The sequence below is a fragment of the Pieris brassicae genome, chromosome 4 (assembly GCF_905147105.1).
Source record: "Pieris brassicae chromosome 4, ilPieBrab1.1, whole genome shotgun sequence".
NCBI classification, from domain to species: Eukaryota; Metazoa; Arthropoda; class Insecta; order Lepidoptera; family Pieridae; genus Pieris; species Pieris brassicae.
In genome coordinates, this window is record NC_059668.1 from 14,898,189 (window position 1) to 14,913,555 (window position 15,367).

The 15,367-nt window shown below is 32.7% G+C and overlaps 1 protein-coding gene across 1 annotated transcript; it reads left to right on the forward strand.

Annotated features, from left to right (window-relative positions):
* Positions 1 to 270: 270 nt before the first annotated feature.
* Positions 271 to 4,811, forward strand: LOC123708682 (U-scoloptoxin(19)-Sm1a-like). The gene is made up of 3 exons (XM_045659507.1): positions 271 to 428; positions 3,911 to 4,063; positions 4,301 to 4,811. The coding sequence occupies exons 1-3, from the start codon at positions 368 to 370 to the stop codon at positions 4,429 to 4,431; spliced, it is 345 nt and encodes a 114-aa protein (XP_045515463.1). The 5' UTR covers positions 271 to 367; the 3' UTR covers positions 4,432 to 4,811.
* The last annotated feature ends 10,556 nt before the right edge of the window (positions 4,812 to 15,367 follow it).

Genomic DNA, 15,367 nt, shown 5'->3' on the forward strand with positions numbered 1-15,367 from the left:
ATTGGGGTAACTTGCGGTCGCGACAGCATTCTACCAAGAGTAAATAAATAAACAAGTCCTCGGACCGGGAATCGAACCCGATACCCCTCAGCTAACGAACATAAATTTTAGACTTTGAAAATGTATGTTTTAGTTAAGCGAATTATGCAATTATATAAACTATGCATACAAAATAATTTTAAATATTTATGATTTTCCTCAATAATTGTCGCCAATTACAATTATTTACACTTATTATCGGTCAGGAACAGCGAAGGCCATAACTCTGTCCTAACTACGATTGTTCCATACAAGGAAATCACTGTAAAGCCGATCCCCACAAGACATTGCATCACTCTTGGTTTCGTTCGACGCAAGCGCAGACGCAATGAAGACTGTATTTATTATTTGTTTATTTGTTTATATCGTCTGCGGAAATGAGGAGGACTGTGAGTAGTTTTTTTATAAGCTTATTTCACCTCCATATTTTTTAAACAATATAATTCGGTATATGATACCAAATAATGGACTTGACTAGTATGTAAATTCGCACCTATTTTAAATATTTTTTATACACTCGTCATTGCTATATATGGGATCTATGCTGGTAGTGATTTCATCATTATGTCTTTTGTCCATGTCCGAGTTGACTTCACAACCTGTCAATTATAATTTTGTGAACAAAATAAATCACCAGCTTTAAAATACATAATACATGTTATTATATATATATATATATAATAAAAAGGGATATTTACTTAAAAATAATGTGCTCTGGCCCCCACACTAGGATTCCTTATGTCGTATGCAGCTGGTGTCTTCCTTTTAACATGTTAACAGTACTTGATAATAATTTCTACATACCACCTACATTTTATTGTTTCACAATAAAAATATTTTCCATTTTAGCATAGGACAGATTGAGAAGATGTCGTTTAAAATTGTTAGTGAATGTAAAAAGTTTTTAATCGTTTGTTATTTTTTTTAAGAAAGAGGTTACAGATGTCTCTGAAAAAGAAAAATTATTAAAGAAAGTGCGATTTTAGAGAAGCTTATATGTAGGTTTGCGTTGTGTATGATGTTATGTCGGTGTTTGCTTCCAAATTAAATGTTTACAACATCAACATATTAACAATATTTTTTTATTGACAAAACTTCATTAAAAAAATTCGTTAATGTCCCGGTATTCGACATAATATGCACAGTATTTTTATTGTTTATTAGTCATGCTAAATGACTGATTGTTTTTGTATTAATTTGATACAGGAAATTGGTGTGAAATGGCAAATATTATATGCTGTAACAAAATTGCCGTGACTTATACGTTACATATATCCGAGAAATCCTAGGTTTGACTAACAACAAAATAAACGTTTCATGTTTGTGCCTAGTGGCTCCAACGTGCGCCTCTCAATCCTGAGGTCGTAACTTTGATCGCCAGCTGTGCATCAATCGACTTGTGTTTTGTCTATATGCACATTTAATGTACGCCCGAACGGTGAGGAAACCGACACAAAAAGTCGCCGGTGTGTGCCAGGCACAGGAAACCTCCTGCCCGTAAATTATCCGATCACTAGTTGCCTATTATATTGACAAATGATCATGATGATCATGAGATACAGAAATCTGAGGCCTAGACCTAATAAGGTTGTAGCGCCACATTTCATATACAATGAACTTCTTACTAAAATGAGATTTCCCGTAAAACTGTTCAACTTGACGGCGTATGTCTGGCAGCCCTTGTTGCCTATTAAGATAAAGATTAACGATACAGATAAATAAAAACACGTGAGTGTACTTATGTACACGTGTTAGAAGTTATACTTTAGCGTAACAGTATAAAAATATTTTTAAAATGTTTATCTTTTGCTTTATTCTACGTTTGTAAAAAAACGACACTAATAATAGAAATAAGATATTTTATACATTGAAAGTTTATCTAGTTAAATAAAGTTTATTTCAATATCACAAAAAAATCTACATAATTAAAGAAACGGACATTTTTTATTTTAATATGTTGACTATGCTAACATCGAGGTGTCGGATTCTTGTTACGCGCCAAAAGAAGTATAACTTCAAAAATTTATGGGCACGATCAAAGTGCCATTAGCTTTTTGTAACGTATGGGACATTTGACATACCATAATCAGTACTGACATGGCAATCGCGCATCGACGTCATTATACTCGTACGTTATTCGAACGATCAACGTAAGTAGGCGATATTTGGATGACCGGCACATAGTTTGCATAAATAATTAAGTGAAACGTAATGTTGCAATATCAAAAAAAATGTCATTGAATATCTCCGATCGGGCATCATGAGATGTATGCCGTGTAGTGGGTGTCTGTGAAGTTAGCAAAGCACACACGTTAGTTCTATAGTTCCTGATAGTTTTTAGATCTGGGATTTGATTTTTTAAAGAGTAAAATGCTCTGCCAACTTGACAATTGATTTTAAAAATAAGGTCTCAGTAAAACAACACATACAATTGTAATAGTAATATAAGTTTTATGCAAAAAAAGGTTAAATAATTCAAAGAAAAGGTAGAAAATGATATACAGAGAGTTTATCTAACATTTTATTAAATTAAAAAAAGAACTTTATTGTACAGATATAAAAAGTCCGCGGTTTCTATTAGATCTATTACATATGTAGGCGATATATAGTTAGAGCCTAGGCCAGATCTCTTTTCTTTCTCATGTGTAGCTGACTAGAAGTGACCTAAAGCCATGTTTTTGAAGCGTAATGAACAAATGATTTGTATAAACGAAGTTGGGACTTGATAGATATATTATGAATAGTATCTGAGGAATATCATTTAATAGAATCACCTAACTGTTGAATCCTTTTACTTTTGTACAACATACGCGTAGATACGCGATCACAAGTCATTATCCAATTGTCAAGTTTATTGGCCTTTACAACGATATTTTATGCAGTTTATAAAGGACATGCATTATTGAGTACTAAATCTAGATTCAATTGTCAATAGCTACCAGCGAATTTAGTTGCAACGTAATGTTTGTTGACATTATTGGGGATAGAGATTCCACGCATGCGAAGTACCATCAACTTGTATAGCTTTTCTATAAGAATTTTACACTAATTATATATCCAAATTTTCTGTTTTGTATTCATCACATTGAAAAACTGGATTCTTTCAGCTACTTATCTGGGTTTTGATATGTTTCATATAGAAATAAATTATTCCATATGTATAATAAGACTGAAAGTAGGTCTTCATTGTTCTTATATTGTAGGCATTAGTTAGAAGGTAATAAGTTAGTAAATTTATTCACTCATTTTTTTATACACTCTTAACATTACAATAAAAATTATCGGTATATTATAGTTTGAGTAGTGTTAGGCGTGTGGCTTCAGCGTGCGACTCTCATCTCTGAGATTGTAGGTTCGATCCCCGGCTGTGTACATATGGATTTCCTTTTTATGAGCTCATTTAACATTAGCTCGAACGGTGTAGGGAAACATCGTGAGAAAATCGGCTTGCCTTACACCCAAAAAAGTCGACGGCGTGTGTCAGGTACAGAAGGCTGATCACCTACTTGCCTATTCGATTTACAAATAACCATGAAACAGATATAGAAATCTGAGGCCCAGAACTAAAAAGGTTGTAGCGCCATTCATTTATTTATTTATTATATTATTGTTTGATATTTAAATTAGAAAATATACCGTAACATTTTATCACTAGACATTTGTTAATTTACAATAACATTTACTAAAGCCTATCTCGGATCTCCACGGCTAGACATTTTTTTTTAAATATTACGGGTAAAATATAGCCTATGTTACTCAGAAATAATATTGTATTCTATTGGCAAATGGAATGGAATTGGTTTCTGAAATTATTCATTACAAAAATACTTGAAACCTTTACAATAATAAAATTGGTTATACTCAATTCCAGTTAGGATCATCGATTCTATTATTCAAGAGAAGCCATGCGCATCTCTAGGTGGTATCTGTACAGTTGCTGCTGACTGTCCAAAAGGCCATTTGGCTGAAAAACCAGATCTTTGCCCCGCACAGCGGAAACAAGGGGTAGAATGCTGCCATGGACGTGAGTATTGAGTATTAACACGCCTTTTTTCTATTTACTGAAACATATATGCTAATATTTGTACCAGTGGTCAATCCGATTTATTATAATTGAACAGAAAGATAGGTTTCTGTTTAGTGATTTTTTTAAATAACATAAAGCAATATATAGCTATTAAAGTTCTCAAAAACTTTAGTTAAATGACAATCATTATAAATTCTCTGTTCCATCACTGTTGCTCATGTTACTTTCTTTCAGTATCCCTCAAAGAATTAAGGTGTGAGAAACACGGAGGCATCTGTATGAAACAAAGTGACTACTGCAATCCTCAACTCGTTTTCGAGGCTGTAGACTGCCCGTCAGATCGGAAGTGCTGCATTCTAGTGTAACAAAAAAAAGAATTGAGAGTCGAAAAACAAAATATGTATTACATATTGTATATTATGTTAGGAAGTTGTGAAAAACCATCTAAAGTATTTTGCCATACAGAAAATCGATATATATATATATATGCACACAGAAATATTAAACGAGAATATGTCGGAGACATGGCATTATTGTCAGCTGTCATTGTTTTTATATGTGTCAGAGACCATAGATTAACAACAACAAATCCTAATCAGTTTAAAACTGAGGTTTATACTATTTGCCAATATTAAAAGATCCACAAATCAACAATAATATAGAATACTTTTTTAATTTATTTTAGCTAGCAATGGCATTGCTCCGACGTATATATACATAATGTAACATAAATCTTGCCAATGAATAATTAGTGTGTTATTTTAAAATCCTATGTTGCTAAGCTATAAGCAGTTTTGCGACTCTCAAATATTAGGTCTTTCGAATCACGACTGTAAATCAGTGTAATTTTATTCTACAGGCAAAATTACCATTTGCTACTACAGGCAAGGCAAACATCGTGAGGAGACCAACTTAAACTAAAAAAAGAAAAAAATCATGTCGAATTGATAACCTCCTCCTTCAGATTTTTTGAAGTTATATATAAATAATCAAAGAAACCTATTCAATCTGAGGCGATTAACCGCATTGTAGGGATTCTGAATTATTATTATTGGAAAGGTCAAGACACTTTTTAGATGTCGGGCCAACAGTCGGTGTAAATAATATAACTCTAAAAATCGATTTGTCTGAACACGTATAGTTCAATTAGACATCATAATTGATATTTAAGGCTAATTAACTTACTTATTTCTGCGTCTGATTAATTATTATTTTTCAGCCAGTATCTGCTTATAGAACTGTTGGCCTAGTGGTTTCAGCGTGCAACTCTCACCCTTGAGGTCGTAGGTTCGATCCCCGGCTGTCAACCAATGGACTTTCTTTCTATGTGCGCATTTAACATTCGCTCGAACGGTGATGGAAGTCATCGTGAGGAAACCGACATGTCTTAGGCTCACAATGTCGACGGCATGTCAGCCATAGGAGGCTGATCACCTACTTGCCTATTAGATTGAGAAATTATCATGTAACATATTCAGAAATCTGAGGCCCACACCTAAAGAGATTGTAGCGCCACTGAACTGCATATATAAGCCGGTTTATACACCATGCTATAACCAAACTCACAGATGCGTTAAACGTGTTACAATACAATATGTTCATTTTGTCGTGACGGAAAATCTAAGGTAAATGTCGGAAATATTCTGAATAGCCCTTAATATCATTGCTTCAAACGTGACATATCAATATGGCGGGTATATATAAAAAGGAAACGTTATGTTCAAAGAAAACTAGCTATTTTTTTTATATTACTATTATCACATGCTTGAATTCTGGAATTGAATTCGATTTTAATCTTTTGAGAAATCATTCCTCGATCAATGAATTTATATTTTCTCAATGACTATTATGTAAGATTATTTTGATGTTCATAAAAATGTTTTGATTAAATACGATAAATTTTCACTCTCTACAAAACTATGCAATATAAAGAATTCAACAAAAGTAAAGAGTTCCGAAATTAATCCAGAAACACATTTTAAAGAAATCCACAGATTTTTTCAAATTAGTGCCATCATCTTCACTTTAATACACTGGAGAATTCCTTTTAAAGCTAATTTGGTGCGAAAATTCCGTTAAAAATCCTGCTCAATTACCAACAGCCCGAACGTTTGATATAATTTTAATTAAACTACGGAAGGAGGAAAAGAGAAAAGTCGACATGGACCGGATAATAAAGTAAGAATAGTTTATCCAGATACTTGGAAATGTTTTCAGCCGGAAATTCTTTACGTGAAACGTTGTTTTGATAACTTTGGTTTCTGTAAATTTTAAGTTTTTTTTTAATTTTTCTTAAACATCAAATAACGTTTAGGAAAAAAGTGATCTAGTTTTATGAAGCGAAACTATTTTGCCGTATACGGTTGAACAATCACATGCTCTAACTCCGACATCAGCGGAATGAAAAATTATGATACGCATTTGATAAAATGATACTATATTGTATGCTATATTAATAAACATAACTATTGTTATAGACAACAAACAATATAGTTGAGAAAGCTGGTAAATGAATCTAGCAACCAAATGTTGGTCCAGGAAACGGGGGGTGGGGGGTGGGGGGTGCGATATTTCGGTGCCTAAGTACAAAAGCTGTACATATTGAGATAGTCGCATCGCTTTCAACGGACTCAGTTCTGTTGGCACTAAGAATAATGGCGGCGCGGCGAGGCCGGCAGAAAATTGTATACTCTGATAACGCAACAAAGCGATGGAAAAATGGACTGCAGAAATCCAGAACTTACGTCTAGTTCAACGGACAGAATGTCGATACATTCCTCGAGGAGCCCCGCATCAAGGTGTTGCATTGGGGACGCGTAATAAGAACAGTAAACGACGCGATTAGATTTGTCTTGCTAGAGAAGTAATCAAGGAGTAAACTCACTCTTTACGACTGAAGTAGAGTAAAGAAAAGGCCTGTAAAGATCGGCGATGTGGTCATCTTTATGGATGCTGCCGCGCAACGTTTGGTCACGGGGTATTGTAACGAAAACGCATAGTGGGCCTGATGAAGAAACTCGATCAGTAGAAGTTGAAACGAAACTTCTTAAGCTGAGATAACGGTGACGCGCATCGTTGTTCTACCTATGGAAAGCTCATACGAAGGTATCGCTGAGGGGATAAAGTTACAGTCACCAAACAATATATATATACAAAGCTGTTAAAATAACCTGGCCAGATGTTGGTCCAAGAAACACTCGTTGGTTGAGCAGATAGCGGAAGAGTCCGCCAGTCCCTCTTACCAGCGTGTAGTTTAGTTTCCTTAGTTTCAGATATTATTTGTATTCTTTAGTAAATAGATTTACGTGCCCGTGCCGGACAGACGTCCGGTCATAACCTTGCTTCGTTTTTTAATTTTGTTTGACTACTACTAACGTTCGACCAATAAACGGAATAATTCACTACGAGTTTTGACAGTACGGCGGTAGTTCAGATCGAGCCATGGTGCGCTTATATAAAAATGTGGTAGGGGTACCTCCTAATTGTCTTAAATAACTAATCTCATCTCGACTGAGTTTCAATAAAATAAAGTAGATACATACGAGTACAGTAAGTATTCATGTTTTCAAACTTCGCGAAATCTTCAAGGCAGTGAAATATTAAATTTCAAGAGGAAATTAGCATACGTCATAAAATTTTGAAGTTTCACAATAAAGTACAATTCAAAACTTTGTTTTAGTGTCTGTAATAAGACCAATATGCAATGGTTGGCAACCGAGACTCGTGTACAAGTTTTTAATAGTTTAAACATTTCAACTTACGCATTTTTGATCTTCAAAATTGCATGTTACTTTAAGTGGCATGTAAATATGACCTTCTATTATTGGATTTAATGACGCTTTTCTACCCGAGTCTTTTCGTCAGAGATATTTTATAAGTAGTATCTTAATTTTCACATCTGTTTTTTTGAGGCTCAATGCCTCACCTCACCTCACCTTTGATTGCATTTAAATAATGAGTAAATTAACACATATCAATGTGTCCTCTATCTCACAACAAAATATTATGGAAATTAATGGCCTCTTCAACATGGCCTCTTCAACATTTATGTATTACGTGTAGGATTCTTAAATTCCTCATAGTATCTTTATTTAGCCTGAAAAAGATCGCTTAAATCATATGGTCGGATTTTGGCTTCTTCATCGTTCAAGTACATTATACCATAATGATATACCTTATTTGTAGATATATTTATATAATAGTGTTGAATTAATAAGTTACTTAATATAGAAAGGATGATTTTGATGGAAACGTAAAACAAGCTGGGAACAATGATGTGACAGTGTTACATACTCCATGCTGAGACTTTATAGCTTATAATGAATCATAACTGCTGATGTCTTATAATATACTAAATTAATTCTGTAAATAACTCTTAGATATTCTTAACCTTAAATATGCGTTTGAGGGTTCGGATAGTGCATGTGTGCAATTTATATACGAAAAAACTCTATGTTTAGAAACTTGCATGTCTAAGGTGTAAGACATTTAGTAATGATTTAAATCGCCAATAAATAAGTTAAAAATAGATCAAATGAAAAGCTATACAGGTCTTCGACTTAATGGTTTCAATAAATAAGTCGTTATGATCGGGCTTTGACGTCATCTTAGAGCACCATTACTTATAAATAAAATTATAATGAATTAATGTGGGGATCCTAAACGGGATTTTCTCGTTATCTTGATCTTTGCTGATCTTGCCAATGGGGCAGGAAAAAACTACCCACTAAAATGTGCTGCAGCCTATTATTGTGGTCCTGTAAACTCGTTAGAACTACTGTCATTAAAAAAAGGCCTACTAGATGAATGCATTGGTCAATACATATGTCAAACTTGCCAGCAAGACTGAATTAAAACACAGCGGTACACGTGTGTATATGTTATTGACGCCTTTATAAATTGCTACTACTACTTTTTAATTTCTTTAATCAAATTAAATTATAATAATGAATGGAAATATGTAGTAGGTTATTAAATAGAAAACTACGTCTACTCTACAGTTGCAGATTTATTTTAGTATAGATGAAAACACAAAGGATTCAATAAGATTCGCACATGAAATATTTTATGCAATTATACATATACGTAGAGACATAACGCATTAAGTTAAAGAATACTGCACACAATACTCAAACAGTGTAAGTACATACAAAACTGAGGAAAATCTCGTGAAATTCTTGTGAATCGCGTCGCATTCAACCCGCGACTCACATAAAAACATTCTTATTTCTTCCCTTATCAAGACTAGTAGTGGTACAATCTCATAAGATAAAGCGAATGTGTACATAATTGAAACTTTCCTTTTTCGTTAACCTCAATAATATTAACAATTTTTTAACTACTAAAAAATATCTTAGTTTCAGTAGGTATTGAGTGTTATAAAACACTGAAGATCAATATTAAATTTCGTTTCAGTTTAATAATATCCCTTACATTGTATAAGCATTCCAACTTACCTTAATATTTATCTCGGCTGCAAGGGAAGACACAATTTTGAAATGAAAACCCCTGTTTGTACGCCTGCAGTGATAGTGTCCCGTCACACACTAACACCTTTAAAAAAAGGTTTGCAAAACAACAACTAGCCATTTATACGAAAGATAGTTATTATATCTTAGTATTACAAAAACGCTACTTCTTATAAATAACTCTTGTCTAGTAAATCGTAATCAACGGCGCGATAAATCCCGCCTTATGTGATAGTGTAACGGATTTCGACGCGGCTACGCGCTAAAATTCTTATTTATGTCCAGAAACTGCTACAACGGCCTGTCGGAATTACGTATACAGATAAAACGTGCCGTGAAAATGTTCATTTGCTTAAAAGGTTTCGTCTTTTCAACGTCTTATTATAACTTAGCATCGTTATATTGCCCACAGTAGAATTAAGTTTTTCGTATTTTGCGAACGTTTGCAATGGCTGAAATTAATAAATGATTAATAAGTTTTATTTTAACAATATTTGTACTTAGTATATCTAATAACACTTAAGTCTCATGTCATTATATGTCAAAGTGCTTTTAAATTATCAACGTTAAAGTCAAAACAGTTCATATGTTGAAATATAATGATAATGACAGATGACAGTAACGTTATTGCTTAGACTTCAAACTATTTCTCTACTAAGTATTTGTACTTAATATATCTATTAAGACGTAAATCACACGTAAAGATTTCTTGTTCATGTGGTAAAGGTTTAACGGCCATGAATTATTCAGAACAAAACTCATATCAAGATTGTAAATTATATCTTCATGTATTTGCTTGTGAAACTTATAACCTAATCCATAAATGAAAATATGACTCAACGAACCGACTTCCGAGTTGAAGAAAGTTTTGTTAAGGTAATTTATTTGCAAGATTGGACCTTATGTAACCTAACATTGGTTTAGTTACATGTATATATTTTAGTAACAAGACCAAAACTAACATAATCCATTTTCAGACTTTCAGACATTTCCTATAACTCAAAAACACAAATAGACTTACAATATAAAAACAATAAACTAGACATAATGAACGAGTGTGTATTTTTAGATATAACACTAGATAAATTTTGTAGTTGGAAAGAACATTTTCGTTTTCGTTCGTCGAACAACAGCTTCGTTTTTGTGTTAAAACGACTAACTGTTAGTCATGATACGGTTTGGCTGCTTATCATACATATGTTTCATATATACCTACCTATATGGAATTATAGTTTGGTGAAATTCAATCTAAGTAAATAGGGTATTTAAGGCTCCAAGGAAATGTATTAGAGCAATTTGTGGAGCAAACTGTCTTGATAGTTGCGTACCTTTATATAAGAAGCTCAACATTTATCTTTACCCTGTATTTATATTTTATAAATGTCCTGATTCGTGCACAGAAACATTCATATTTTTAAGTCAAATGTAGAAATCGAAGTAAGAAGTAGACATATGGAGAAATTGGCTGTTCCAAAAATCAATTTGGAACTGTTTAGGAAAAACACCTTTTGTATGTATGGCAATTAAGGTTTACAACAATTTACCAAAAGAATTAAAAGATCTTGCGACTACATCTTTAAAATTGACTTGGTTTATTACTTTTGGAAAAAAAATATTATTCAATAAATGATTATTTGCGTGAGTCACTGTAGTAAATTTAATAACGTACGATACAAATAATATAAAAATAGACTAATAACATAAATCTAAGTGTCATTTAGATATAGGAACCCTTAAATAAGCCTAGTTAGATTTTATTACCGTCGCAACCATACTACTCTAATTTTATATTAGTTATAAGCTCATTATAAATTGTAACAAAGTGTTAGATTTGCCATTTATTTGAACTACAACAACTGCCAGCGAACTTAGCTCGGATAATAAGAATATAATTATCATTACCTAATCAAAATCTATTAAATATAAGCAATGCTTAAGTGGAATAGTTGAAAATGTTACAACTCTAGTGGTAATAAGTCAAATATTTTCCTACAGAGACCTGTCAAAACTCGATATCAGCAAATAGAATTGAAAAACCGAAACCGAGAAGCAATAATTTGATTAGTGTCACGTAGTAAAGTTAGTAGGTTTGGCGTCGACGTTGAGAAATAGCCGGTATTGGTAAGTTTAAAACGGTTTTCCAAGTGTGAGTCGAATCAAACTTTGCCGCGCGTTTGTTGCTTTGTTCAGTAAAATGCTGTTTGTGATTTATTTGCCTTCATCGCTTTAATTTTGTTGTGCAAAAAGATTTTGTTGGGGTATAAATATCGCGTGCACATTGGTTACATGATTGTACATTTTATTATTATATATAAATGTTATATATAAAATATATAACTCACGATAGATATAAGGTAAAAACGTTTTGCTTAGCAATATATAAAATATACATATATCACTGTTAGCGTTGTGGTCATACGTTCTACAGTGGAATTTTATTTCAATTTGTTCGTATTGCCATAGACCTAAATTTTTTATTTAGACAGAATATCACGAAGCGAATACAGAATTCTGCTTAGAAATTACCTCTATAATTATAGAGCCTCTGGTTTTTTTAGTACCTATGACCGTCGTATATTTTGGGTGAAAGACTTGATGCTCGACGGAGATTGGCTTTACAATAAGAACAAGCATGCAGGCTTACATTGTAAAAATAACTATTTATTTCTTAACCAAGCACTAAGAAAGTGTTATTATACGGTAAATAACGCTTTAATCAATTTTTATATAGGTTTCATTGTTACCCTTAATTTCTAAAGGTACTATAATTCTCTCACGTCACGCGCACGCCTTGTTCCCCGCGGTGAAAATTAATATATATCTTATATGAGAGAAAATATTCTTTACTAGCAATAGGTTACACATAGAGTTTATAAGGTTATATTTATCTTAATTCCACATGAAATCCGTCTATTCATTAATATTAAATAAGTCCGATTCTTTTTTACTTCTTTTTAAAATCATCAAAATTATTTGATCGCAATAAACAATTTAAATCGAGCACTTAAGGTAAGTTAAGTAATGTGAGTGTGAGTCAAAGTCTGTGTAATCAATATTTCAATTATTTATAAGTGCAGCTACATGCAAAGCCTACGGGTATATCATCAAATTAGTTAATTTGTTTTTTTTTACAGAACGGGGGGGCAAACGGGCAGAAGGCTCACCTGAGGTTAGTGATACTGCCCATGAGTATTTGGGGCGTTTTCAATATATTTTATGTAAAAATCATACACCTTATCGGCCATCAGTACTAAAATAATAAATTATATAAATTTATCAAATTATCCAGCTGTTCAATTACAACCTTTGTAACAAAAAACACGGTCCATTTCGAATCGGAACCAATAGCGATCGATCAATTACAATTTAATTCCCGGGAGTTGCGAAATTAAGAGACGTAATTAATAATTTTATGCTGCAGACTCCATATTACCATGTCGTATAATAAAGTATAAAATTGTAGCCAAGTGGTTAAGCGTGAATGTCTTAACGTTGAGGTTGTGCACGACCCTCGGCTGAGCATCAATGTATTGTTTAAACTAATAACTGGTTGATATCTCTCTGGTTCTACATCTCTTAAAAATTTAAGAGATGTAGAATACTGATTGCTTAGTACAATTAGGCTTGGACTGTTCTTAGTATAAATACATATCTATTATATCCATTATATCCATTTTAAGTAATAATAAGTTTATAGAAGTTGAAACTTAAGGCTTAAATAATGGCCAATACTCATTATACAAAGATGCATTAGAAATGCATAAATTTCAATATATTTTGCGCTCCATCTTATACTTTTACGACGACTCTACTCCTTTGTACGTCGGTGCAAAATTCAGAAGCGTCATTGTTCATTTGAGCTATAATTAATGTTCGTGCAGAATGGATAGCGCGGTTTCGCTTGAAGCTGTGGATTGTGGTGTAATTAAATATCTTGTTATGGTTGCGAAATTATGAGCTTATAATGTTTATGTTTGTTGAATTACGAAGTTACGTAGGATACAAGACGCCGAATTTAAGGTCATTTTATGCCTTTACTCACATTTTTTTCTCCATTATATTTTTATGATATAATCATCTTATAATGTAGGTTGAATGAGAGTTTTAGATTGGATGTGAGATTGATTAACAGTTGTACAAATTGGTGAGGAACCCGTAATCACAGACTCTCAAGCCGTAAATAAAAAACGGGATCAGTAACAAATATTAACTTCTTTAAATAGATAAATTCGCACTTCGCTCACTCCAGTGAGCTTCCGTCCTGGCCTTCAGGCGATTGACCACCCCGCTACGGCCCAAGCTGAGGTTTGAGTCTCACAGGAGACGCCCTTGCGCTAGCCGCGGGATAAAACGCCATTCTGTCCTAGCTACGCTCGCCAAAACAGCCCGATCTAAGCTATAAAGGCCCTTAAGGCCAAGAGCGAGATTCCATTTTAAAAATAGATAAATAATAGTAATTACGAAAGAGAAGTTAAACTGATTTCATACATGTTCTGTCTGGGTAATCTCAATATCATCTTATCGAGAAGATTGTGCACTAACACATACACAAAGTGGGTAAAATATAGACGCAGAAATATATACATAATGTAGCGTTAATCATTATTATTACTGAATAAATACTTAAATGAACATTATATTTTTCTTGTCTTTCACTTTACTGACATTGGTTTATGATTTGGATATTTTATACCTTCGCATCGTGGATACAAACATCGTTAATCATCCAACCAGCTGGTTACACAGTAGTGCTTAAGGCCAACTTATATTAATGGTGTGTCTTAGCGTATTTGTACGGTGTATGGATTTGGGTTTTCGTATGGGATTTACGCACCGATTAGGGATGTTTTGTAAGACAGTTCTATTGTAGAAACCGTTATCAGATTGATTACTGATGAATTATATATACTCTAATTTATTACTTATATACACAGCTCTTGGACATCTTTGATGTAAATTTATTTAGGTCTTAATTTTCCGTTTATCTCTACTACAAAACTAAGTAGGCTGTTAAGTCACGATACCATAGTAAACTAAAAAATCTAAGTTCCATAGAAGGTTATAGGGATATCAGAAATGCTTACAGGGGTTTCAGTAAACCAAAGCTTTCTTATAGCGTGTATATATTGAACTAATTGAAAGTAAAAGATAAGACGGGATGATTGCAACCTATAATTACTTTAAGGGTCCTAATGGGATAAGTCGAACAATCTAGTTTAAAAAGATTAACGAGTCTTTTCGTTTGATTTTATAACAACCTAGTAGGCTGACTGAAATTTAGTCTCCGAAGTTCGAATAATGATGTTAGTACAAAAAAATATATATTCAAGTAAATATAATATATCCAATTTATTGCTACCTGAATTTGGTACACTGCCACAGGGATCACACGTTTTATTTTGTTTTAATTGTCCATTTATCGATTTTTAATGTTCATTATTATATATAATAAAAACGTGTTTATTCATTATACGTATTTTTATATTTGTTTTTTAATTAATGATTATTATTATCACTATGTAGGTAAACAATATTGTAAATATGTTAACCTACAACCTGTATATTTGTGTGTTGGAAATAAATTTTATTATATATATTCAATAAATATATTTTTCTTGTTATACTGTTAAGTGGATTACATATATTTATATTTATAAAAGTATATTTAATTTTATGTTTCATTAATTTTAAGCTTAGTAAAGCTTTACTGGCATTGAAACTTTGTTTTGTCTTTCTATTTTCTTTATTTTGATAAGTTAACATTACTTGTAAAGTCCTTCCTATTAAGCGATAACATTGATAGGTTATCGAGATAGGTAAGTCGTTTCTGAAT

Coding starts and splice junctions, on each gene's coding strand:
- LOC123708682 (XM_045659507.1), top strand. CDS start 368: ATGAAGACTGTATTTATTATTTGTTTATTTGTTTATATCGTCTGCGGA. Junction 429..3,910: donor CTGCGGAAATGAGGAGGACT/GTGAGTAGTTTT, acceptor ACTCAATTCCAG/TTAGGATCATCGATTCTATT. Junction 4,064..4,300: donor GGTAGAATGCTGCCATGGAC/GTGAGTATTGAG, acceptor ACTTTCTTTCAG/TATCCCTCAAAGAATTAAGG.